The 25,988-nt window shown below is 44.5% G+C and overlaps 1 protein-coding gene across 1 annotated transcript in view; it reads right to left on the bottom strand.

Moving 5' to 3' along the window:
- The window catches only part of pacs2 (phosphofurin acidic cluster sorting protein 2), a 130,181-nt gene extending 104,398 nt beyond the window's left edge, over positions 1 to 25,783 (bottom strand). Inside the window, exon 1 of the mRNA XM_045207521.1 lies at positions 25,143 to 25,783. Coding sequence (XP_045063456.1) covers positions 25,143 to 25,258 — 116 coding nt within the window. The 5' untranslated portion in view covers positions 25,259 to 25,783. The remainder of the gene's footprint in view (positions 1 to 25,142) is intronic.
- Positions 25,784 to 25,988: the final 205 nt, after the last annotated feature.

The raw sequence follows: 25,988 nt of genomic DNA on the forward strand, positions 1-25,988 counted from the left end.
GGAAATCTCTGTGGAATGGTACTGCTTGACCTACAGAAGGCCTTTGATACAGTTAACCACTGTCTCCTAATCTCCAAACTGGAGGCGCTGGGGTTAAGCAGTATCCCTCTAGGCTGGGTAAAGTCCTATTTATCAGGTAGGGAGCAAATAGTAGAGGTTAATGGTTCACTGTCTCAGGCAAAACCAATGAGTTGTGGCGTTCCGCAGGGAAGCGTGCTTGGGCCTCTACTGTTTTTACTGTATATTAACGATATGAACGATGCTTGTTCTTGCCGTCTTTTCCTTTATGCGGATGACTCTAAACTTCTGGTGTCTCACAAAAGTAAAACTATGTTGGAGAGCATACTTAGCACAGCGCTTACTAACATTAGCAAATGGCTTGGAGATAATAAGCTCTCTCTGCACATAGGTATAACTGAGGCAATTCTTTTTGGATCCAGACCTAAATTGAGCAGGTCCTCTGAAAGTTATGGGGTGAGGTGCTGACTACAAAAACCTCTGTTAGCGACCTGGGATGCATCCTTGATGGAAGCTTGGGAGGTGTGAGCATGGCCACTAAAGTGCTAGGGAAGGTTAATGCCAGTCCTACGTTTTGGGCTAGAAAGTCCAAGCTGCTTGATAAGGACTCCATGAAAGTGCTAGCCACTTCCCTCATTCAAAGCCATTTTGACTATGCTAGTACTTCCTGGTTTGGGGGCTTATCTAAGCTTATGAAGGGGAAGCTCCTGATAGCCCAGAATAAGCTGATCAGGGTGGTATTGAAGGTGAGTCCACGTACTCACATAGGCAGGAGCTGCTTTCAGGAACTCAACTGGCTGCCTGTTGAGACTAGGGTGTCCCAGATTAGACTGGGTTTGGTTTACAGGATAATTTATGGTTCTAAGCCCAGATATCTAACTGATTACTTTTCCCGTGTTAGGGATGCACACAATCACAGCACCAGATCAGGTGTTGCTAATGTGTGCTTATACAGGTTCAGAAGTAATGCTGGGAAAGGTACTTCAGAGTGGAATGAGTTGCCTCTGCCCATAAAACGACGTCCTCTCTGGGCAGCGTTAAAAATAAAGTAAAAAACTGTTTGATGTCTTCTGTGCCCATATGAATGACCCCTATGATGTAACTGCAATGATGAGATAGATGTTCTTCTTCTTAGTCTTTTGTTTTATTATCTTGTTGTCATACTGTTCAACCGTGTTCCATCTTGCCCAGCCATCTTGTTTCCAGAGGACCACGATGGAAATAAGTCCCAGACTTTATTGTGTGTTATCCTCGAGGATTTTACTCATGTGCATGTATGGCTTTTTCAAGTTTTATATGTGTGCTTATTTTTTTAAATGGTTGAATTATTAAACAAACAAAAAAAATCAGAAGACAAGTTTCTGAGAGTCAACAGCTTGCGTGATAGGCGGCTCACAGGACAACAGCTTCAAGCACAGCTTAACACTGGTCGAAGTAAGCAAGTCTCAGTTTCAACTGTGAAGAGAAGACTTGGAGCAGCAGGTTTGACAGGTGGAGTGGCGGTAAGAAATCCATTGCTAAGATGGCAAAATAATGAAGCACCGCCAGCGGACTACTGAAGACTGGAAGAAGGTCATATGGACCGATTGAAATATTCGGTTCATCACGCAGGATTTTTGTACGCCGTCGAGAAGGCGAAAGGATGGATCCTCAGTGTGTGACACCAACTGTCAAACATGGAGGAGGAAGCGTGATGGTCTGGGGCTCTCTTTGCTGGATCCAGAGTCGGCGACTTGCACAGAGTGAGTGGCACCCTGAACCAAAATGGCTACCACAGCATTTTGCAGCGCCAGGCAATACCCTCTGGTGAACCGCCTAGTTGGTCAGTGGTTCAACCTACAGCAAGATAATGACCCTGAACACACCTCCAGGCTGTCAGAACTACCTTAGAAGAACAGAACAAGACGGTAGGCTTCAAATCATGGAATGGCCAGCACCGTCTCCAGACTTAAACCCCATCCAGCTGGTTTGGGATGAACCGAGCAGAAGGGTGAAAGCAAAGCAACCTACAAGTGCTACACATTTGTGGGAACTTCTGCAACAGTGTTGGGAAGAGCTTTCCGAACAATATTTGATTTCTATTGTAGAAAGAACGCCACGAGTGTATTCGGCTGTTATGTCTGCAAAAGGTGGCTACTTTGATGAGCCAAAAACTTAGATTCAATTTCCATGATTTATTTTTTGTCTCCAATTGTTTATTTGTTCTATGCTTTAATTTCAGCGTACATTAAGACATTAAACTGTGTGAATTTCAATAAAAACTGGAAAAATTGAGGTGTTTAAAACTTCTGACCGGTAGTCTCCGACCACTACTTTGTATCCTTTTCTCTCTCGCTCTCCTCCAACACTACTCACTCTGCCCCTACTCAGATGGTAATGTGCCGTCGCAACCTTCGCTCTCTCTCTCCTCTTCCATCCTATCATCTCTTCCCTCTGCTAAATCCTTCTCCCTCCGATCTCCGGATTCTGCCTCCTCAACCCTCCTCTCCGCCCTTTCTGCATCTTTTGACTCTCTATGTCCCCTATCCTCCCGGCCGGCTCGGTCCTCCCCTCCTGCTCCGTGGCTTGACGACTCATTGCGAGCTCACAGAAGAGCGGAAATGGAGGAAAACTAGACTCCCTGCGGACCTGTCATCTTTTCACTCCCTCCTCTCTACATTTTCTTCCTCTGTTTACGCTGCTAAAGCCACTTTCTACCACTCTAAATTTCAAGCCTCTGCCTCTAACCCTAGGAAGCTCTTTGCCACCTTCTCCTCCCTGCCGAATCCTCCTCCTCCCCCTCCCTCCTCCCTCTCTGTGGATGACTTCGTCAACCATTTTGAAAAGAAGGTTGACGACATCCGATCCTCATTTATTAAGTCAAATGACACCGCTGGTCCTGCTCACACTGCCCTACCCTATGCTTTGACTTCTTTCTCCCCTCTCTCTCCAGATGAAATCTTGCGACTTGTGACGGCCGGCCGCCCAACAACCTGCCTGCTTGACCCTATCCCCTCCTCTCTTCTCCAGACCATTTCCGGAGACCTTCTCCCTTACCTCCCCTTGCTCATCAACTCATCCTTGACCGCTGGCCATGTCCCTTCATTCTTCAAGACAGCGAGAGTTGCACCCCTCCTCAAAAAACCTACACTCGATCCCTCCGATGTCAACAACTACAGACCAGTATCCCTGCTTTCTTTTCTCTCCAAAACTCTTGAGCGTGCCATCTCTAGCGAACTCTCCTGCTATCTCTCTCAGAATGACCTTCTTGATCCAAACCAGTCAGGTTTCAAGACTGGTCATTCAACTGAGACTGCTCTTCTCTGTGTCACGGAGGCTCTCCGCACTGCTAAAGCTAACTCTCTCTCCTCTGCTCTTATCCTTCTAGACCTATCCGCTGCCTTTGATACTGTGAACCATCAGATCCTCCTCTCCACCCTTTCCAAGTTGGGCATCTCCGGCGCTGCTCACTCTTGGATTGCGTCCTACCTGACTGGTCGCTCCTACCAAGTGGCGTGGCGAGAATCTGTCTCCGCACCACGTGCTCTCACCACTGGTGTCCCCCAGGGCTCAGTTCTAGGCCCTCTCCTATTCTCGCTATACACCAAGTCACTTGGCTCTGTCATATCCTCACATGGTCTCTCCTATCATTGCTACGCAGATGACACACAATTCATTTTCTCCTTTCCCCCTTCTGATAACCAGGTGGCGAATCGCATCTCTGCATGTCTGGCAGACATATCAGTGTGGATGTCGGATCACCACCTCAAGCTGAACCTCAGCAAGATGGAGCTGCTCTTCCTCCCGGGGAAGGACTGCCCGCTCCATGATTTCGCCATCACGGTTGACAACTCCATTGTGTCCTCCTCCCAGAGTGCAAAGAACCTGGGCGTGACCCTGGACAACACCCTGTCGTTCTCCGCTAACATCAAAGCGGTGACCCGATCCTGCAGGTTCATGCTCTACAACATTCGGAGAGTACGACCCTACCTTACACAGAAAGCGGCACAGGTCCTAATCCAGGCACTTGTCATCTCCCGTCTGGATTACTGCAACTCGCTGTTGGCTGGGCTCCCTGCCTGTGCCATTAAACCCCTACAACTTATCCAGAACACTGCAGCCCGTCTGGTGTTCGACCTTCCCAAGATCTCTCATGTCACCCCGCTCCTCCGCACACTCCACTGGCTTCCAGTTGAGGCTCGCATCTACTACAAGACCATGGTGCTTGCCTACGGAGCTGTGAGGGGAACGGCACATCCTTACCTTCAGGCTCTGATCAGAACCTACACCCAAACGAGGGCACTATGTTCATCCACCTCTGGCCTGCTAGCCCCCCTACCTCTACAGAAGCACAGTTCCCGCTCAGCCCAGTCAAAGCTATTCGCTACTCTGGCACCCCAATGGTGGAACAAGCTCCCCCACGACGCCAGGACAGCGGAGTCACTGACCACCTTCCGGAGACACTTGAAACCCCACCTCTTTAAGGAATACCTGGAATAGTATAAAAGTAATCCTTCTACCCCCCCTCCCCCACACAAAAAAAAAGGGGTTGTCCCACTGGCTATCACAAGTTGAATGCACCAATTTGTAAGTCGCTCTGGATAAGAGCGTCTGCTAAATGACGTAAATGTAAATAGGGAATAGGGTGCCATTCTCTGGTCAAAAGTAGTGCACTATATAGGGAATAGGGTGCCATTTGGGACTCACCCTTGGTCAGCCCCTCTGTCAGGTTTGCTGAAGTTCAAGGTCATAAATAAACCCTTATGGGCCAGGGGTCTTGGGTAATGCCTTTACAGGTCATAAATAAACCCTTATGGGCCAGGGGTCTTGGGTAATGCCTTTACAGGTCATAAATAAACCCTTATGGGCCAGGGGTCTTGGGTAATGCCTTTACAGGTCATAAATAAACCCTTATGGGCCAGGGGTCTTGGGTAATGCCTTTACAGGTCATAAATAAACCCTTATGGGCCAGGGGTCTTGGGTAATGCCTTTACGGGTCATAAATAAACCCTTATGGGCCAGGGGTCTTGGGTAATGCCTTTACTGACATTTCACAAAATTACTAATATCTTGACGTGGGGAGGTAAATAAATAATGAGCCTATTTAATGCACTAGGCAGTGGCTGCGCCTCAAAGAAAACCCTATAACACACGTGTTATATTGGCCCTGGTCAAAAGTAGTACACAACATGTGAACTACTACATAGGGAATAGGGTGCCATTTGGGACTCGCAGTGAGTCGTGACTGACAATGCGTTTATCGGACTGCAAAACAAGAGAACAGATAAGAGAAAGAAGCAGGGAATTATGAAAAAAGGAGTGATTAAAAGAGGGAGGGAGGGAGAGAAAGAGGGAGGGAGGGAGGGAGAGAGGGAGAGAGGGAGGGAGATAGGGAGAGAGGGAGAGAGGGTAGGAGGGAGAGAGGGAGGGAGGGAGGGAGGGAGGGAGAGAGAGGGTAGGAGGGAGAGAGGGAACATTTGGAGGATTAGTAGCTCATGACCATTCCAAGCCTGTACCTCTGTCCTGTAACTCTGTCCTGTAACTCTGTCCTGTACCTGTAACTCTGTCCTGTACCTGTAACTCTGTCCTGTACCTCTGTCCTGTAACTCGGTCCTGTACCTGTAACTCTGTCCTGTAACTCTGTCCTGTAACTCTGTCCTGTAACTCTGTCCTGTAACTCTGTCCTGTAACTCTGTCCTGTAACTCTGTCCTGTACCTGTAACTCTGTCCTGTACCTGTAACTCTGTCCTGTACCTCTGTCCTGTAACTCGGTCCTGTACCTGTAACTCTGTCCTGTAACTCTGTCCTGTAACTCTGTCCTGTAACTCTGTCCTGTAACTCTGTCCTGTAACTCTGTCCTGTAACTCTGTCCTGTAACTCTGTCCTGTAACTCTGTCCTGTACCTGTAACTCTGTCCTGTAACTCTGTCCTGTAACTCTGTCCTGTAACTCTGTCCTGTAACTCTGTCCTGTAACTCTGTCCTGTAACTCTGTCCTGTAACTCTGTCCTGTACCTGTAACTCTGTCCTGTAACTGTACTCCAATCATTTCTAATTTTTCCTGAACTGTGCACTCGTTCCCTTCTCTCCACAAATTTAAAATCATTAGATTGGTGTAGGCATGAGCTATAAGGAATTTCCAATATATTTCTTAAACCAATAATTTCCTTTCAAATCCATGAAGGGAAGTGAACAAGTGTACACGTCAGAAGAAAGGAGCGATGGGGCCTCCCGAGTCGCGCAGCGGTCTAAGGCACTGCATCGCTGTGCTTGAGGCGTCACTACAGACCCGGGTTCGATCCCAGGCTGTGTCGCAGTGAGTCCGTACGAGAGTTGCAGCGATGGAACAAGACTAACTACCAATTGGGGAGAAAAAGGGGTAAAAAGTACAACAACAAAAAAGAAAGGAGAGATTATTGGGCCGTAATCCTAGTCTGATCTGTAATCTGTAATCTAGTCTGACACTGTAAGGTCTTTCTGGGTTTATTGTCTCACCATTAACCTCATTCTCTGTCTGCAATCTCCATTAATAGCCCAAAAAGGTCCTGGAGCATTTAAGCTTCATCATTTAATAATCTCTCCTTTTTCTCCCCAATTGGTGGTTACAGTCTTGTCCCATCGCTGCAACTCCCGTACGGACTCGGGAGAGGCGAAGGTCGAGAGCCACGCGTCCTCCGAAACACGGCCCTGCCAAGACGCACTGCTTCTTGAAGTACTAACAGATCTCACAACGAACGCACCATAATCACAGAGCTATTTGGTTCATATGAACCACACGTTTGGAAATAAGGAGGTCACTTCCCTGTAACATCTAGGATGATCAAAGGAAACAGGATGTAAACCTGGCCAGGAATCCCACAGAGGAACACGTAGAGTAGGGTAGGCTGCATTCGGAAAGTATTCAGACCCCTTGACTTTTTCCACATTTTGTTACGTTACAGCCTTATTCTAAAATGGATTAATATTTTTCCTCATCAATCTACACACAATACCCCATAATGACAAAGCAAAAACAGGTTTTTAGAAAGGTGAGCTCAGTTGAATCCTGTTTCCATTGATCATCCTTGAGATGTTTCTACAACTTGATTGGAGTCCACCTGTGGTAAATTCAATTGATTGGACATGATTTGGAAAGGCACACACCTGTCTATATAAAGGTCCCACAGATTGACAGTGCATGTCAGAACATAAACCAAGCCACGAGGTCAAAATAATTGTCCGTAGAGCTCCGAGACAGGATCGTGTCGAGGCACAGATCTGGGGAAGGGTACCAAAAAATGTCTGCAGCATTGAAGGTCCCCAAGAACACAGTGGCCTCCATCATTCTTAAATGGGAGAAGTTTGGAACCACCAAGACTCATAGTGCCCTATTCTATATATATTGCCCTATTCTATATATAGTGCCCTATTCTATACGTAGTGCCCTATTCTATACGTAGTGCCCTATTCTATTTATATACATAGTGCCCTATTCTATACGTAGTGCCCTATTCTATACATAGTACCCTATTCTATACATAGTGCCCTATTCTATACATAGTACCCTATTCTATACATAGTGCCCTATTCTATACATAAATCAAATCAAATCAAATTTTATTGGTCACATGCACCGAATACAACAGGTGCAGACATTACAGTGAAATGCTTACTTACAGCCCTTAACCAACAGTGCATTTATTTTAAACAAAAAAAGTAAGAATAAAACAACAACAAAAAAAGTGTTGAGAAAAAAAAGAGCAGAAGTAAAATAAAGTGACAGTAGGGAGGCTATATATACAGTAAAATAAAGTGACAGTAGGGAGGCTATATATACAGGGGGGTACCGTTGCAGAGTCAATGTGCGGGGCACCGGCTAGTTGAGGTAGTTGAGGTAATATGTACATGTGGGTAGAGTTAAAGTGACTATGCATAAATACTTAACAGAGTAGCAGCAGCGTAAAAAGGATGGGGTGGGGGGGCAGTGCAAATAGTCCGGGTAGCCATGATTAGCTGTTCAGGAGTCTTATGGCTTGGGGGTAGAAGCTGTTGAGAAGTCTTTTGGACCTAGACTTGGCACTCCGGTACCGCTTGCCGTGCGGTAGCAGAGAGAACAGTCTATGACTAGGGTGGCTGGAGTCTTTGACAATTTTGAGGGCCTTCCTCTGACACCGCCTGGTATAGAGGTCCTGGATGGCAGGGAGCTTTGCCCCAGTGATGTACTGGGCCGTACGCACTACCCTCTGTAGTGCCTTGCGGTCAGAGGCCAAGCAGTTGCCATACCAGGCGGTGATGCAACCAGTCAGGATGCTCTCGATGGTGCAGCTGTAGAATTTTTTTGAGGATCTGAGGACCCATGCCAAATCTTTTTAGTCTCCTGAGGGGGAATAGGCTTTGTCGTGCCCTTTTCACGACTGTCTTGGTGTGTTTGGACCATGATAGTTCGTTGGTGATGTGGACACCAAGGAACTTGAAGCTCTCAACCTGTTCCACTACAGCCCCGTCGATGAGAATGGGGGCGTGCTCAGTCCTCTTTTTTTTTCCTGTAGTCCACAATCATCTCCTTTGTCTTGGTCACGTTGAGGGAGAGGTTGTTGTCCTGGCACCACACGGCCAGATCTCTGACCTCCTCCCTATAGGCTGTCTCATCGTTGTCGGTGATCAGGCCTACCACTGTTGTGTCGTCTGCAAACTTAATGATGGTGTTGGAGTCGTGCCTGGCCATGCAGTCATGGGTGAACAGAGAGTACAGGAGGGGACTGAGCACGCACCCCTGAGGGGCCCCAGTGTTGAGGATCAGTGTGGCAGATGTGTTGTTACCTACCCTTACCACCTGGGGGCGGCCCGTCAGGAAGTCCAGGATCCAGTTGCAGAGGGAGGTGTTTAGTCCCAGGATCCTTAGCTTAGTGATGAGCTTAGAGGGCACTATGGTGTTGAATGCTGAGCTGTAGTCAATGAATAGCATTCTCACGTAGGTGTTCCTCTTGAATAGTGCCCTATTCTATATATAGTGCCCTATTCTATACATAGTACACTATTCTATACATAGTGCCCTATTCTATATATAGTGTCCAATTCTATATATAGTACCCTATTCAATTTATATATATATATATATATATATATATATATATATATATATATATATATATATATATATATATAGTACCCTATTCTATATATAGTGCCCTATTCTATATATAGTGCCCTCGGTAGAGCATGGCGTTTGCAACGCCAGGGTTGTGGGTTCGATAAAATAATGTATGTGCTAACTGTAAGTCGCTCTGGATAAGAGCGTCTGCTTAATGACTAAAATGTAAAATGTAAATGTAAATGTCTATTCTATATATAGTACCCTATTCTATATATAGTACCCTATTTTATACATAGTACCCTATTCTATATATAGTACCCTATTCTATATATAGTGCCCTATTCTATACATAGTGCCCTATTCTATACATAGTGCCCTATTCTATACATAGTGCCCTATTCTATATATAGTACCCTATTCTACACATAGTGCCCTATTCTATACATAGTACCCTATTCTATTTATATACATAGTGCCCTATTATATTTATAGTGCCCTATTCTATACATAGTGCCCTATTCTATACATAGTGCCCTATTCTATACATAGTGCCCTATTCTATATATAGTGCCCTATTCTATATATAGTGCCCTATTCTATATACAGTACCCTATTCTATATACAGTGGGGGAAAAAAGTATTTAGTCAGCCACCAATTGTGCAAGTTCTCCCACTTAAAAAGATGAGAGAGGCCTGTAATTTTTATCATAGGTACACGTCAACTTTGACAGACAAATTGAGGAAAAAAAATCCAGAAAATCACATTGTAGGATTTTTAATGAATTTATTTGCAAATTATGGTGGAAAATAAGTATTTGGTCACCTACAAACAAGCAAGATTTCTGGCTCTCACAGACCTGTAACTTCTTCTTTAAGAGGCTCCTCTGTCCTCCACTCGTTACCTGTATTAATGGCACCTGTTTGAACTTGTTATCAGTATAAAAGACACCTGTCCACAACCTCAAACAGTCACACTCCAAACTCCACTATGGCCAAGACCAAAGAGCTGTCAAAGGACACCAGAAACAAAATTGTAGACCTGCACCAGGCTGGGAAGACTGAATCTGCAATAGGTAAGCAGCTTGGTTTGAAGAAATCAACTGTGGGAGCAATTATTAGGAAATGGAAGACATACAAGACCACTGATAATCTCCCTCGATCTGGGGCTCCACGCAAGATCTCACCCCGTGGGGTCAAATTATCACAAGAACGGTGAGCAAAAATCCCAGAACCACACGGGGGGACCTAGTGAATGACCTGCAGAGAGCTGGGACCAAAGTAACAAAGCCTACCATCAGTAACACACTACGCCACCAGGGACTCAAATCCTGCAGTGCCAGACGTGCCCCCCTGCTTAAGCCAGTACATGTCCAGGCCCGTCTGAAGTTTGCTAGAGTGCATTTGGATGATCCAGAAGAGGATTGGGAGAATGTCATATGGTCAGATGAAACCAAAATAGAACTTTTTGGTAAAAACTCAACTCGTCGTGTTTGGAGGACAAAGAATGCTGAGTTGCATCCAAAGAACACCATATCTATTGTGAAGCATGGGGGTGGAAACATCATGCTTTGGGGCTGTTTTTCTGCAAAGGGACCAGGACGACTGATCCGTGTAAAGGAAAGAATGAATGGGGCCATGTATCGTGAGATTTTGAGTGAAAACCTCCTTCCATCAGCAAGGGCACTGAAGATGAAACGTGGCTGGGTCTTTCAGCATGACAATGATCCCAAACACACCGCCCGGGCAATGAAGGAGTGGCTTCGTAAGAAGCATTTCAAGGTCCTGGAGTGGCCTAGCCAGTCTCCAGATCTCAACCCCATAGAAAATCTTTGGAGGGAGTTGAAAGTCCGTGTTGCCCAGCGACAGCCCCAAAACATCACTGCTCTAGAGGAGATCTGCATGGAGGAATGGGCCAAAATACCAGCAACAGTGTGTGAAAACCTTGTGAAGACTTACAGAAAACGTTTGACCTGTGTCATTGCCAACAAAGGGTATATAACAAAGTATTGAGAAACTTTTGTTATTGACCAAATACTTATTTTCCACCATAATTTGCAAATAAATTCATTAAAAATCCTACAATGTGATTTTCTGGATTTGTTTTTCTCATTTTGTCTGTCATAGTTGACGTGTACCTATGATGAAAATTACAGGCCTCTCTCATCTTTTTAAGTGGGAGAACTTGCACAATTGGTGGCTGACTAAATACTTTTTTTCCCCACTGTATATAGTGTCCTATTCTATATATTGTTCCCTATTCTATACATAGTACCCTATTCTATACATAGTGCCCTATTCTATATATAGTGCCCTATTCTATACATAGTGCCCTATTCTATACATAGTGCCCTATTCTATATATAGTGTCCTATTCTATATATTGTTCCCTATTCTATACATAGTGCCCTATTCTATATATAGTACCCTATTCTATATATAGTGCCCTATTCTATACATAGTGCCCTATTCTATACATAGTGCCCTATTCTATTTATATATATTTACATTTACATTTTAATCATTTAGCAGACGCTCTTATCCAGAGCGACTTACAGGTAGTGAATACATCTTTTTTTTATACTGGCCCCCCGTGGGAAACGAACCCACAACCCTGGCGTTGCAAACGGCATGCTCTATCAACTGAGCTACATCCCTGCCGGCCATTCCCTCCCCTAACCTGGACGACGCTGGGCCAATTGTGCGCCGCCCATGAATCTCCCGGTCGCGGCCGGCTGCGACAGAGCCTGGATTCGAACCAGGATCTAGTGGCACAGTTAGCACTGCGATGCAGTGCCTTAGACCACTGCGCCACTCAGGAGTTAATATATATAGTACCCTATTCTATATATAGTGCCATTCTATATATAGTGCCCTATTCTATATATAATACCCTATTATATACATAGTGCCCTATTCTATTAATATATATAGTGCCCTATTCTATACATAGTGCCCTATTCTATATATAGTGCACTAACAGAAGTAGTTATACTGAATAGGATGCCATTTGTCATGGGGCCATTGGTTCAACAATCTAATTAACTTTCATTTAGGCAAACTGATTAAGGTGCAACTCGAATAGAGAGCAATATGTTTAAAAAAAAAAGATTTATTGATTAGAAACATGTACCACAAACTTCAGAAGAGGTCATCTCCATGTGAAAGGACCCATGAGCACCACCATGTGAAGTCCATAGGAGCGTGTCAAATTCAGTCTATATTTTTTTAGAAATTAAGACATACAGTGCATTCAGAAAGTATTCAGACCGCTTCACTTTTTCCACATTTTGTTACGTTACAGCCTTATTCTAAAATGGATTCAATTGTCGTCGTCCCCCCCAGTGTGACCATCGGGTTCTTGGTCACCTCCCTGACCAAGGCCCTTCTCCCCCGATTGCTCAGTTTGGCTGGGCGGCCAGCTCTATGAAGAGTCTTTGTGGTTCCAAACTTCTTCCATTTAAGAATGATGGAGGCCACTGTGTTCTTAGGGACCTTCAATGCTGCAGACATTTTTTGGTACACCTTCCCCAGAGCTGTGCTTCAACATTATCCTTTCTCTGAGCTCTACGGACAATTACTTCGACCTCAAGGTTTGGTTTTTGCTCTGACATCCATTGTCAACTTTGGGACCTTATTTAGACAGGTGTGTGCCTTTCCTAATCATGTCCAATCAATTGAACTTACCACAGGTGGACTCCAATCAAGTTGTAGAAACATCTCAAGGATGATCAATGGAAACAGGATTCACCTGAGCTCAATTTGGAGTCTCATAGCAAAGGGTCTGAATACTTATATAAATAAGGTATTCCTGTTTTTTTATTTTTAATACATTTGCAAACATTTCTAAAAGCCTGTTTTTTTCGCTTTGTCATTATGGGGTGTGGTGTGTAGATTGATGAGGATTTATTTGTATTTAATCTATTTTAGAATAAGGCTTTTACGTAACAAAATGTGGAAAAATTCAAGTGGTCTGAATACTTTCCAAATGCACTGTATACCATGGAACAATATCAGTTAAACAGGGTTTGCTGCCTGCTGCCATGTCGCCCCTTGACTCGTGATTGGAACCCTAGAAAACCCAGAACAGTACAGAAACACACATGAATGGCCTGGACGGTGTAGTTTAAAACACACTGCGGTGCAATATCAAAGACTGGATATCGTGACAAGGCAAAAAGAAAGTACTGAAAACAGGAGATGTTTTATTTCCAGGAAGAGATAACAGGTGGAAAAAATGAGACGAGTGGAGTGAATGAGGAAATGGAAGGAAGGCAGGCAGCCAATAAGGTGTGGCGGTGTTGTGCAGTGACGCTTAGTAGAGTCAGCCGAAAGCAGGATTGATCGGCCAGCAGAGAGAGAGAGGGTATCAAAGCACTTCATGAGGGGTGACGGGCGGACATCTGCATCCCAAAGGAAACCCAATTACCTATATAGTGCACTACTTTTGACCAGAGCCCTACGGGTGAGGCAGATATGGGCCCTGGTCAAAATCAGTGCACTATATAGGGAATAGGGTGCCATTCTCTGGTCTAAAGTAGTGCACTATATAGGGAATAGGGTGCCATTTGGGATGCACACTAGTAGGGTAACGGTTGCTCTCGCCAGCCCTGTCCTGTCTGCCCTCTAGGGCCTGCAGTCTCAGCAACCTGGGGTGTGTGTGTGTGTGTGTGTGTGGTGTGTGTGTGTGTGTATGTGTGTGCGTTGTGTGTGTGTGTGGTGTGTGGTGTGTGTGTGTGTGTGTGGTGTGTGTGGTATGTGTGTGTGTGTGTGCGTGTGTGGTGTGTGTGGTATGTGTGTGAGTGTGCGTGTGTGCGTGTGTGTGTGGTGTGTGGTGTGTGTGTGTGTGTGTGGTGTGTGTGTGTGTGTGTGTGTATGTGTGTGCGTTGTGTGTGTGTGTGTGTGTGTGTGTGTGTGCGTTGTGTGTTGTGTGTGTGTGTGTGTGTGTGTGTGTGTGTGTGTGTGTGTGTGTGTGTGTGTGGTGTGTGTGGTGTGTGTGTGTGCGTGTGTGTGTGGTGTGTGTGTGTGTGTGTTTGCGTGTGTGTTGTGTGTGTGTGTGTAACTTGGTTGATCCTGATGGTAGTGTTGGATATCTCTTACATAACAGTAGCAACACTTACTGAATGACATACACATTCCAGCAGTTACATCGTCTTCTGGATCCTAAACCACGTCGAGACACATCATACATCTCTATGGTCTAGTATTCATCCACAGTACAGTAAATAGTTCTAGCATCTTCCTCAGCTCAGGGACACTAAACCATGCCTGGCACACATCATTCAATAAACCAAATGAATTATAGGATATCTATGGTCTAGTTAGCCTTCATTTTGATTTGTGTGGGAATCGAAACTAGTGTGGATTCACAAGAACAAAAGAAAACATCAACAATGCTACCCATTTAGCCTGCTACTGCCAGGACCCGCACCAGTCCTACTCTACATTCCCTGTGCGGTGCGGTCGGTGCGAGGGAGCTGCAGGAAGGGGGGACAAAGAGTTGAGTGTTCAGATACCCCGGGGACTCCAAGGATGCGTCCCAAACAGCACCCTATTCCCTATTTAGTGCACTACTTTTAACCAGGGCCCTAGTCAAAAGTAGTGCACTACATAGGGAACAGGGTGGCATTTGGGACGATCCTAAAGTGACATCTCAGCATTCTCAGCCTCCAACACACGGGACAGAATAGGACTGTTGGTCAGCCTACTGGGTCCAGCTGCTGCTGTTCAAGGGTCCACTCAACCCCTCAAGCCCTCCTCGGTCTCAACACACACACACACACACACACACACACACACACACACCCTGCTCTCGGTGTGTCTCAGGGTGTCAAGGAACAGAACAGCACTGATAGCACACACACACAGGGTTCACTACACACACACACACACACACACACCCTGCTCTCGGTGTGTCTCAGGGTGTCAAGGAACAGAACAGCACTGATAGCACACACACAGGGTTCACTACACACACATACACAAACACACACACAGGGTTCACTACACACACACACACACACACACAGGGTTCACTACAGCACAGCACCACTGATCAGACAGACAGACTGAAAGACCGACAGACACAAACACAGCTCTGCAGTAGAGTGGGGTACAGAACAATATTTACGTCAAGGCATCAAGGGCCCAAGGAGAACAATCCACTGTAGTGTATGATGGAAAGCCTGACTTCTGACTTTGTGACCAAGTCAGCGGAAAGTGGTAACGTCCAGATGTTGTAGAGGTGACGGTTGCTGCAGCCATCATCCTGTTGCCTATAGGCTAACAATCAATCGGAGTAAATCAATGATGAAGCCTGAATGTACACTGAACAAAATTATAAATGCAACATGTCAAGTGTTGGTCCCATGTTTCATGAGCTGAAATAAAAGATCCCCAGAAATGTTCTATACGCACACAAAAATCGTATTTCTCTCACATTTTGAGCACACATTTGTTTACATCCCTGTTAGTGAGCATTTCTCCCTTGCCAAGATAATCCATCCACCTGACAGGTGTGGCATATCAAGATGCTGATTAAACAGCATGATCATTACACAGGTGCACCTTGTGCTGGGGACAATAAAAGGCCACTAAAATGTACAGTTTTGTCACACAACACAATGCCACAGATCTCTCAAGTTTTGAGGGAGCGTGCAATTGGCATGCGGACTGCAGGAACGTCCACCAGAGCTGTTGCTAGATAATTTAAATGTTCATTTCTCTACCATAAGACTCCTCCAATGTCGTTTTAGAGAATTTGGCAGTATGTCCATCCAGCCTCATGTTGCAAGGATCTGTACACAATTCCTGGAAGCTGAAAATGTCCCAGTTCTTCCATGGCCTACATATTCACCGGACATGTCACCCATTGAGCATGTTTGGGATGCTCTGGATCGACGTGTACTACAGCGTGTTCCAGTTCCTGCCAATATCCAGCAACCTCACACAGCCATTGAAGAGGAGTGGGACAACATTTCACAGGCCACAATCCACAGCATGATCAACTCTATGCGAAGGACATGTGTCGCGCTGCATGAGGCAACTGATGGTCACACCAGATACTGACTGGTTTTCTGATCCACCCCCCTTCCTTTTTTGTGACCAACAAATGCATATCTATATTCCCAAATCATGTGAAATCCATAGATTAGGGTCTAATGAATTCATTTCAATTGACTGATTTCCTTATATGAACTGTAACTCAGTAAAATCTTTGAAATGTGTTTATATTTTTTGTTCAGTGTAGTTTTAGCGCAGAAAACTTGGTAATGAACTACAATGACCATAATCATTGCGCATCTACTTGTCCGGTCTGTGCGGAGCAGACGGGAAAAACGGAGAGAAGAGCAGATAATGTGCGATGGAGAGGGACAGAGAGCAGTCGCTTCGTGAGGTATCTCTACCTGAAAATACATGATCTAAGTGATTGATAGTTGATATTCAGCAGTCATTAAAGTCTGCCTTATTTACCTTGAAGAACTACTAAAATTGTGATTTAGTCAGTCAGCATAGGCAGCAGCTCTATAGAAGTGAGATGATGACTTGGAATGAAATAATAAAGTCATCAAATAAAACTAATGGAATATACACAACAACTGAAATATTTTATTAAAGTCTTATTTATAAATGATGGTTAATAAGTGATAAGCGGTAATGGGCAGTCACTACCATCACGGGACTTTTACTAATTGTTTTATTCTGTGTTACAGCGTTCAACCCACATAATTCATACTGCAAAAATATTCGAAAACTGAAATAGAAAACCGTGATTGTTTTTAAGTTTCAAACCGAAACGGAACCGACCTCAAAAAGCACTAATCGCTCAGCACTATTCAACAGGGAAGTCCCTCAGATCTTTGTTCTACTAAAAGGACCCAGAGCCATGTCTATAAAGTATCTAAATATGAATAGAGTCAGGGTAATGTTATATGACCATACAGGTCTAGAGAGTCAGGGTAATGTTATATGACCATACATGTCTATAGAGTCAGGGTAATGTTATATGACCATACAGGTCTAGAGAGTCAGGGTAATGTTATATGACCATACAGGTCTAGAGAGTCAGGGTAATGTTATATGACCATACAGGTCTAGAGAGTCAGGGTAATGTTATATGACCATACAGGCCTATAGAGAGTCAGTGTAATGTTATATGACCATACAGGTCTAGAGAGTCAGGGTAATGTTATATGACCATACAGGTCTAGAGAGTCAGGGTAATGTTATATGACCATACAGGTCTAGAGAGTCAGGGTAATGTTATATGACCATACAGGTCTAGAGAGTCAGGGTAATGTTATATGACCATACAGGTCTAGAGAGTCAGGGTAATGTTATATGACCATACAGGTCTAGAGAGTCAGGGTAATGTTATATGACCATACAGGTCTAGAGAGTCAGGGTAATGTTATATGACCATACAGGTCTAGAGAGTCAGGGTAATGTTATATGACCATACAGGTCTTATAGAGAGTCAGGGTAATGTTATATGACCATACAGGTCTAGAGAGTCAGGGTAATGTTATATGACCATACAGGTCTATAGAGTCAGGGTAATGTTATATGACCATACAGGTCTAGAGAGTCAGGGTAATGTTATATGACCATACAGGTCTTATAGAGAGTCAGGGTAATGTTATATGACCATACAGGTCTTATAGAGAGTCAGGGTAATGTTATATGACCATACAGGTCTAGAGAGTCAGGGTAATGTTATATGACCATACAGGTCTATAGAGTCAGGGTAATGTTATATGACCATACAGGTCTAGAGAGTCAGGGTAATGTTATATGACCATACAGGTCTAGAGAGTCAGGGTAATGTTATATGACCATACAGGTCTATAGAGTCAGGGTAATGTTATATGACCATACAGGTCTATAGAGTCAGGGTAATGTTATATGACCATACAGGTCTAGAGAGTCAGGGTAATGTTATATGACCATACAGGTCTAGAGAGTCAGGGTAATGTTATATGACCATACAGGCCTAGAGAGTCAGGGTAATGTTATATGACCATACAGGTCTAGAGAGTCAGGGTTATATGACCATACAGGTCTAGAGAGTCAGGGTAATGTTATATGACCATACAGGTCTAGAGAGTCAGGGTTATATGACCATACATGTCTAGAGAGTCAGGGTAATGTTATATGACCATACAGGTCTAGAGAGTCAGGGTAATGTTATATGACCATACAGGTCTAGAGAGTCAGGGTAATGTTATATGACCATACAGGTCTAGAGAGTCAGGGTAATGTTATATGACCATACAGGTCTAGAGAGTCAGGGTAATGTTATATGACCATACAGGTCTAGAGAGTCAGGGTAATGTTATATGACCATACAGGTCTAGAGAGTCAGGGTAATGTTATATGACCATACAGGTCTATAGAGTCAGGGTTATATGACCATACAGGTCTAGAGAGTCAGGGTAATGTTATATGACCATACAGGCCTAGAGAGTCAGGGTTATATGACCATAAAGGTCTAGAGAGTCAGGGTAATGTTATATGACCATACAGGTCTAGAGAGTCAGGGTTATATGACCATACAGGTCTAGAGAGTCAGGGTAATGTTATATGACCATACAGGTCTAGAGAGTCAGGGTAATGTTATATGACCATACAGGTCTGAGAGAGTCAGGGTAATGTTATATGACCATACAGGTCTAGAGAGTCAGGGTAATGTTATATGACCATACAGGTCTATAGAGTCAGGGTTATATGACCATACAGGTCTAGAGAGTCAGGGTAATGTTATATGACCATACAGGCCTAGAGAGTCAGGGTTATATGACCATAAAGGTCTAGAGAGTCAGGGTAATGTTATATGACCATACAGGTCTAGAGAGTCAGGGTTATATGACCATACAGGTCTAGAGAGTCAGGGTAATGTTATATGACCATACAGGTCTAGAGAGTCAGGGTAATGTTATATGACCATACAGGTCTAGAGAGTCAGGGTAATGTTATATGACCATACAGGTCTAGAGAGTCAGGGTAATGTTATATGACCATACAGGTCTAGAGAGTCAGGGTAATGTTATATGACCATACAGGTCTTATAGAGAGTCAGGGTAATGTTATATGACCATACAGGTCTAGAGAGTCAGGGTAATGTTATATGACCATACAGGTCTATAGAGTCAGGGTAATGTTATATGACCATACAGGTCTAGAGAGTCAGGGTAATGTTATATGACCATACAGGTCTAGAGAGTCAGGGTAATGTTATATGACCATACAGGTCTTATAGAGAGTCAGGGTAATGTTATATGACCATACAGGTCTAGAGAGTCAGGGTAATGTTATATGACCATACAGGTCTATAGAGTCAGGGTAATGTTATATGACCATACAGGTCTAGAGAGTCAGGGTAATGTTATATGACCATACAGGTCTAGAGAGTCAGGGTAATGTTATATGACCATACAGGTCTATAGAGTCAGGGTAATGTTATATGACCATACAGGTCTATAGAGTCAGGGTAATGTTATATGACCATACAGGTCTAGAGAGTCAGGGTAATGTTATATGACCATACAGGTCTTATAGAGAGTCAGGGTAATGTTATATGACCATACAGGTCTAGAGAGTCAGGGTAATGTTATATGCCCATACAGGTCTATAGAGAGTCAGGGTAATGTTATATGACCATACAGGTCTAGAGAGTCAGGGTAATGTTATATGACCATACAGGTCTAGAGAGTCAGGGTAATGTTATATGACCATACAGGTCTTATAGAGAGTCAGGGTAATGTTATATGACCATACAGGTCTAGAGAGTCAGGGTAATGTTATATGACCATACAGGTCTAGAGAGTCAGGGTAATGTTATATGACCATACAGGTCTTATAGAGAGTCAGGGTAATGTTATATGACCATACAGGTCTTATAGAGAGTCAGGGTAATGTTATATGACCATACAGGTCTCTAGAGTCAGGGGGTAGTGCGTCCAGCCCAGTACATCCCTGGGGCCGAGCTTCCTGCCATCCAGGACCTACAATACCAGTCAACGGTTTGGACACACCTACTCATTCAAAGGTTTTTCTTTATTTTTACTATTTTTTTTACATTGTAGAATAATAGTGAAGACATCACAACTATGAAATAACACACATGTAGTAACCTAAAAAGTGTTAAACAAATCAAAATATATATATTTTTTGAGATTATTCAAAGTAGCCACCTTTTGCCTTGATGACAGCTTTGCACACTCTTGGCATTCTCTCAACCAGCTTCATGAGGTAGTCACCTGGAATGCATTTCAATTAACAGGTGTGCCTTCTTAAAAGTTAATTTGTGGAATTTCTTTCCTTCTTAATGCATTTGAGCCAATCAGTTGTGTTGTGACAAGGTAGGGGGGGTATACAGAAGATAGCTCTATTTGGTAAAAGACCAAGTCCATATTATGGCAAGAACAGCTCAAATAAGGAAAGAGAAACGACAGTCCATCATTACTTTAAGACATGAAGGTCAGTCAATACGGAAAATGTAAAGAACTTTGAAAGTTTCTTCAAGTGCAGTCGCAAAAACCATCAAACGTTATGATGAAACTGGCTCTCATGAGGACCGCCACAGGAATGGCAGACCCAGAGTTACCTCTGCTGCAGAGGATAAGTTCATTAGAGTTGCCAGCCTCAGAAATTGCAGCCCAAATAAATGCTTCACAGAGTTCAAGTAACAGACACATCTCAACATCAACTGTTCAGAGGAGACTGTGAGAATCAGGCCTTCATGGTCGAATTGCTGCAAAGAAACCACTACTAAAAGACACCAATAAAAATAAGAGACCTGCTTGGGCCAAGAAACACAAGCAATGGACATCAGACCGGTTGAAATGTGTCCTTTGGTCTGGAGTCCAAATTTGAGATTTTTGGTTCAAACCGTCGTGTCTTTGTGAGACGCGGTGTGGGTGAACGGATGATCTCTGCATGTGTAGTTCCCACCATAAAACATGGAGGAGGTGGTGCTATGGTGTGGGTGTGCTTTGCTGGTGACACTGTCTGTGATTCATTTAGAATTCAAGGCACACTTAACCAGCATGGCTACCACAGCATTCTGCAGCGATACGCCATCCCATCTGGTTTGGGCTTAGTGGGACTATCATTTGTTTTTCAACAGGACAATGACCCAACACACCTCCAGGCTGTGTAAGGGCTATTTTACCAAGAAGGAGAGTGATGGAGTGCTGCATCAGATGACCTGGCCTCCACAATCCCCTGACCTCAACCCAATTGAGATGGTTTGGGATGAGACGGACCGCAGAGTGAAGGAAAAGCAGCCAACAAGTGCTCAGCATATGTGGGAACTCCTTCAAGACTGTTGGAAAAGTATTCCAGGTGAAGCTGGTTGAGAGAATGCCAAGAGTGTGTAAAGTTGTCATCAAGGCAAATGGTGGCTATTTGAAGAATCTCAAATATAAAATATATTTTGATTTGTTTAACACTTTTTTAGTTACTACATGATTCCATATGTGTTATTTCACAGTTTTGATGTCTTCACTATTATTCTACAATGTAGAAAATAGTAAAAATAAAGAAAAACCCTTGAATGAGTAGGTGTGTCCAAACTTTTGACTGGTAGTGTATATACTAGGCGGTGTCAGAGGAAGGCCCCAAAAGATTTTAAGCATTTCACGGTAAGGTCTACATCTGTTGTATTCGGCGCATGTGACAAATAAGATCTGATTTGATATAGGGCATAGGGTGCCATTTTGGGACTGGCTCTGGTCAAAAGTAGTGCACTATGTACGGAATAGGGTGCCATTTGGGACTCACCCTTGATGCTGGGGGGACTCGGAGACAACCTTCTTCACCCTCTCATTCAAAACCTTCCTAACTCGTCTGCTTAGTAGTTGTGTGTTTAACTTGGAAAGTCCTTTATTAAAGCCAGAGACCTTCATGGGGAATAGGGTGTCGTTTGGGAGGAAAACCCGACTGATTTCTTCTATTGACAGTTCTTATGAAGCAGTGGTACTAGCGATTACACTTTCAACGGTTATTTCAGAGCTAACCCTTTCACACCTCAGTGAGTAGCACTGGACACCTTTATAAATGGGACTGCCGTGCCCAAATGGTACACTATTCTCTATATAGTGCACTACTTTAGACCAGATAGGGCTCGCTCTAGTCTAAAGTAGTGTACTATGTAAGACATAGGGCGCCATTTGGGACAGAGCCTGAAGAGGAGCAGGAGCAGGAGCAGGAGCAGGAGCAGGAGCAGGAGCAGGAGCAGGAGCAGAAGCTGAGTCAAACATAAGGGAGGTGGATCAATACAGAGCCACACTGGTGCACCACAGGACAACACACTGAGTGGCAGTTCAATTCACACTGAACCAGTCCCACATGTCTCAATCTAACTCTAAGTCAAGTATCTACCGTAACTGTATTTGAATACATCTAGTGCAGATAAGCGATCTAACGACACTCCCTATAGCTTCCTCTTTAGACGAAACACATTGCTGTAGATCAGTGAAAAATTAAAAGTAGTTTAAAGCTACAATATGTAACTTTTTGGGCGACCCGACCAAATTCGCATAGAAATGTGAGTTATAGATCTGTCATTCTCATTGAAAGCCAGTCTAAGAAGCAGTAGATATGTTCTATGTGTTCTATTTCTATGCTTCCCATTCTTAAGTTTCATTTTTGCATCTTTTACTTTTGGTTTTGTACACCAGCTTCAAACAGCTGAAAATACAACATTTTTGGTTATGGAAAATATATTTCACAGTGGTTTAGATGGTACAATGATTCTCAACACAATGACTGCTTGCTTTGACACATAAACTGAAATTTGGCTAACTATTATGATTTGAGCAACCAGGAAATGGCAGAGAGATTTCTGCATAGTGCACCTTTGGGCTCCCGAGTGGCGCAGCGGTCTAAGGCACTGCATCTCAGTGCTTGAGGCGTCACTACAGACCCCCCGGTTCGATTCCAGGCTGTATCACAACCGGCCGTGATTGGGAGTCCCATAGGGTGGCGCACAGCGTGGTCCGGGTTTGGCCGGTGTAGGCCGTCATTGTAAATAAGAATTTGTTCTTAAATGATTTGCCTAGTTAAATAAAGGTCAAATAAAATATATAAAAAGAAAGAAAGAAATCCATGTAATACACACCAATGACATTTCACCCACATGTTTGTTACACACACAAGGTGAATAATGTACTGTAAGCAGATGAATACAGTATTAATTAAGTGCCTCAGAGCAGTAGTACTGATCTCGGGTCAGGTCCCCTGTGTCATTATATTATTATTATTATTCGTTATGATCTAAAAGGAACAACTGTCCTGCTTTAGTGCAAGGCAGGCCTGCCTGGATAAAGCCATGACATGAGCAAACCGTTTCTAGGCCCAAGTGTTGCTGAAAGTCAGTCAGCTTCCTCAGAGAAACAAAGCTGTCGAGAGTGGATGCATCCCAAATGGCACCCTATTCCCTGGTCGAAAGTAGTGCACTGTGTAGGGAATAGTTAGGGTGCCATTTGTGACGCAAACAGTGTTCAAGAGATTTCTGCTAAATCATTCTGTTTGTTTCAATATTTAGATTCAGTTTTGGAATACATATTCCTGTTCTGCTATTGGGCTAGGCCAATATCCCTGTTCTGCCATTGGGCTAGGGCAATATCCCTGTTCTGCCATTGTCCAGGCCTATATGACACAATAAGGTGCCTCAAGAAAGAAATCAGAATCTCTTGATTATGTTCTCCTTTGTTGCAAGCACCATAATTGCATCCAGATTGCGTCGTGTGACACTGGCTTTATATTTCAGAGGTCTGTGTTGCCTCGTCCCTCCAGTGGGCTCCCACCCCTATCCTGGCTGGTGGTCTGTGTTGCCTTGTCCCTCCAGTGGGCTCCCACCCCTATCCTGGCTGGTGGTCTGTGTTGCCTTGTCCCTCCAGTGGGCTCCCACCCCTATCCTGGCTGGTGGTCTGTGTTGCCTTGTCCCTCCAGTGGGCTCCCACCCCTATCCTGGCTGGTGGTCTGTGTTGCCTTGTCCCTCCAGTGGGCTCCCACCCCTATCCTGGCTGGTGGTCTGTGTTGCCTTGTCCCTTCAGTGGGCTACCACCCCTATCCTGGCTGGTGGTCTGTGTTGCCTCGTCCCTCCAGTGGGCTCCCACCCCTATCCTGGCTGGTGGTCTGTGTTGCCTCGTCCCTCCAGTGGGCTCCCACCCCTATCCTGGCTGGTGGTCTGTGTTGCCTCGTCCCTCCAGTGGGCTCCCACCCCTATCCTGGCTGGTGGTCTGTGTTGCCTTGTCCCTCCAGTGGGCTCCCACCCCTATCCTGGCTGGTGGTCTGTGTTGCCTTGCCCCTCCAGTGGGCTACCACCCCTATCCTGGCTGGTGGTCTGTGTTGCCTTGTCCCTCCAGTGGGCTACCACCCCTATCCTGGTGGAACCAGGCAGCCATCGGTCAGGCTGGTTTCACCACCAGGCTAGGTTACCTCTACCCTAAATAACATCTGATTTCCTCCTCAGAAGATGTTTTCATAGCTGGCATGACAACAACCATTAGAGGTGAAGAATAGCCAACTCGAATGGTCATCGTCATGCCAGCCATATGGCATGAAAACATGGTATTGCTTACCAGCCACAGCTGACCATCAGCAGATGTGGACATCATATTTGGCACTTGATGGGACATTAGAGAGATGAGGGCGTCCAAACCACAGAGATCAATCCTAAGGTCCAAACCTTCAAACTCAATTGGGTGCGTCGCATCCATTTCTGTTCGGAACTCATTGGTCCTGGGACAAGGCTACAGGCTAGCTTAGCTAGTTTAGTTATGCCTAAACTTTGGCATCGAGAGTAGGCCCTACTGCTGTGGTTAGCTAGCTATCATTTAACTTAGGAAGAAACGTTCTGGAAGTCCCGTTGAATAGGATAGTAATTGTCTAACATTTAGTCACACAGTCAATGCAATGGGCTGGCTGAGGCGACAATATTAACAACCACCACTGCAGTTCAGCAGCTGTATTATGCATCAGAGCAAACTGTCTGCTGGCCTTAGCACTATCAAGTATGTCAAAGCACAGATGCTGTGGGGACAAGACAAGGGGACAAGGAACACGACTTACCTCGGGATGCAACTCGGGGACGATCCGTCTATTTCCCATGTGGCGAACAGGTTCATTGGCACGGGTCTGTTGAGCGCCCCGCCACCGAAGCTCAGCCGGCCACTTCGCTCCGCCATGGTTCGTTGTGAGCCTGCCTAAACGTCCACACGAGCCGAGTCGGTAAAATATGTATATACCTATCTGAATAAAATGTATTTGTCTTGAAGTGCGTTGGTAAAAAAAAAAAAAACAGTTCTTCATGCGGTTAAGTTCATACAATGTGGAGTCAGTGCAGCAGGTTATTCCAGACGAAATGCTCCCATGTCGGACTCGCATGCAATGTTCCCCAGAACTGCAGTACTTTGCTCCCACTGCCACCCCCAGGAAATAACGTCATTGCTGGCCATGGACGCATTCTCGTTCAGAACCGGCACAGGCTGGCGAAGTGGCATGCAAACAATGTCCTTGCACCGCTCGCTCCATCCAACCTACATGCAGAAATGTGTCAAGAAAATGTATAATGCAATGTATATGAATAGATGTATTGTTATCTAGCTAGAAGGCTCTGAAACAAGTGGATTTACTACACCCCAAACATGCTACAGATTCACTCGTCTCCAAGCAACCGACTAGGCGTGGTCTGCAGGTGCATCTTCTCAAAAATGGTTTTGATGCTCCCAAGGTTAGTGCACATATTTTCTGCATGAACATCAGCCCATGAAATGTGTAAAACGTATTATTGAAGATTGTCTATACATATATAAACATCATTGGAACTGTCGCACAGTTATTTTATTTTGCATACACCGTTACAAGTTTGCTTGGGGTAACCTAGACCAATATTGGACCAAAGGAGCCTAACGTTAC

Source organism: Coregonus clupeaformis, chromosome 25, assembly GCF_020615455.1.
Source record: "Coregonus clupeaformis isolate EN_2021a chromosome 25, ASM2061545v1, whole genome shotgun sequence".
NCBI classification, from domain to species: Eukaryota; Metazoa; Chordata; class Actinopteri; order Salmoniformes; family Salmonidae; genus Coregonus; species Coregonus clupeaformis.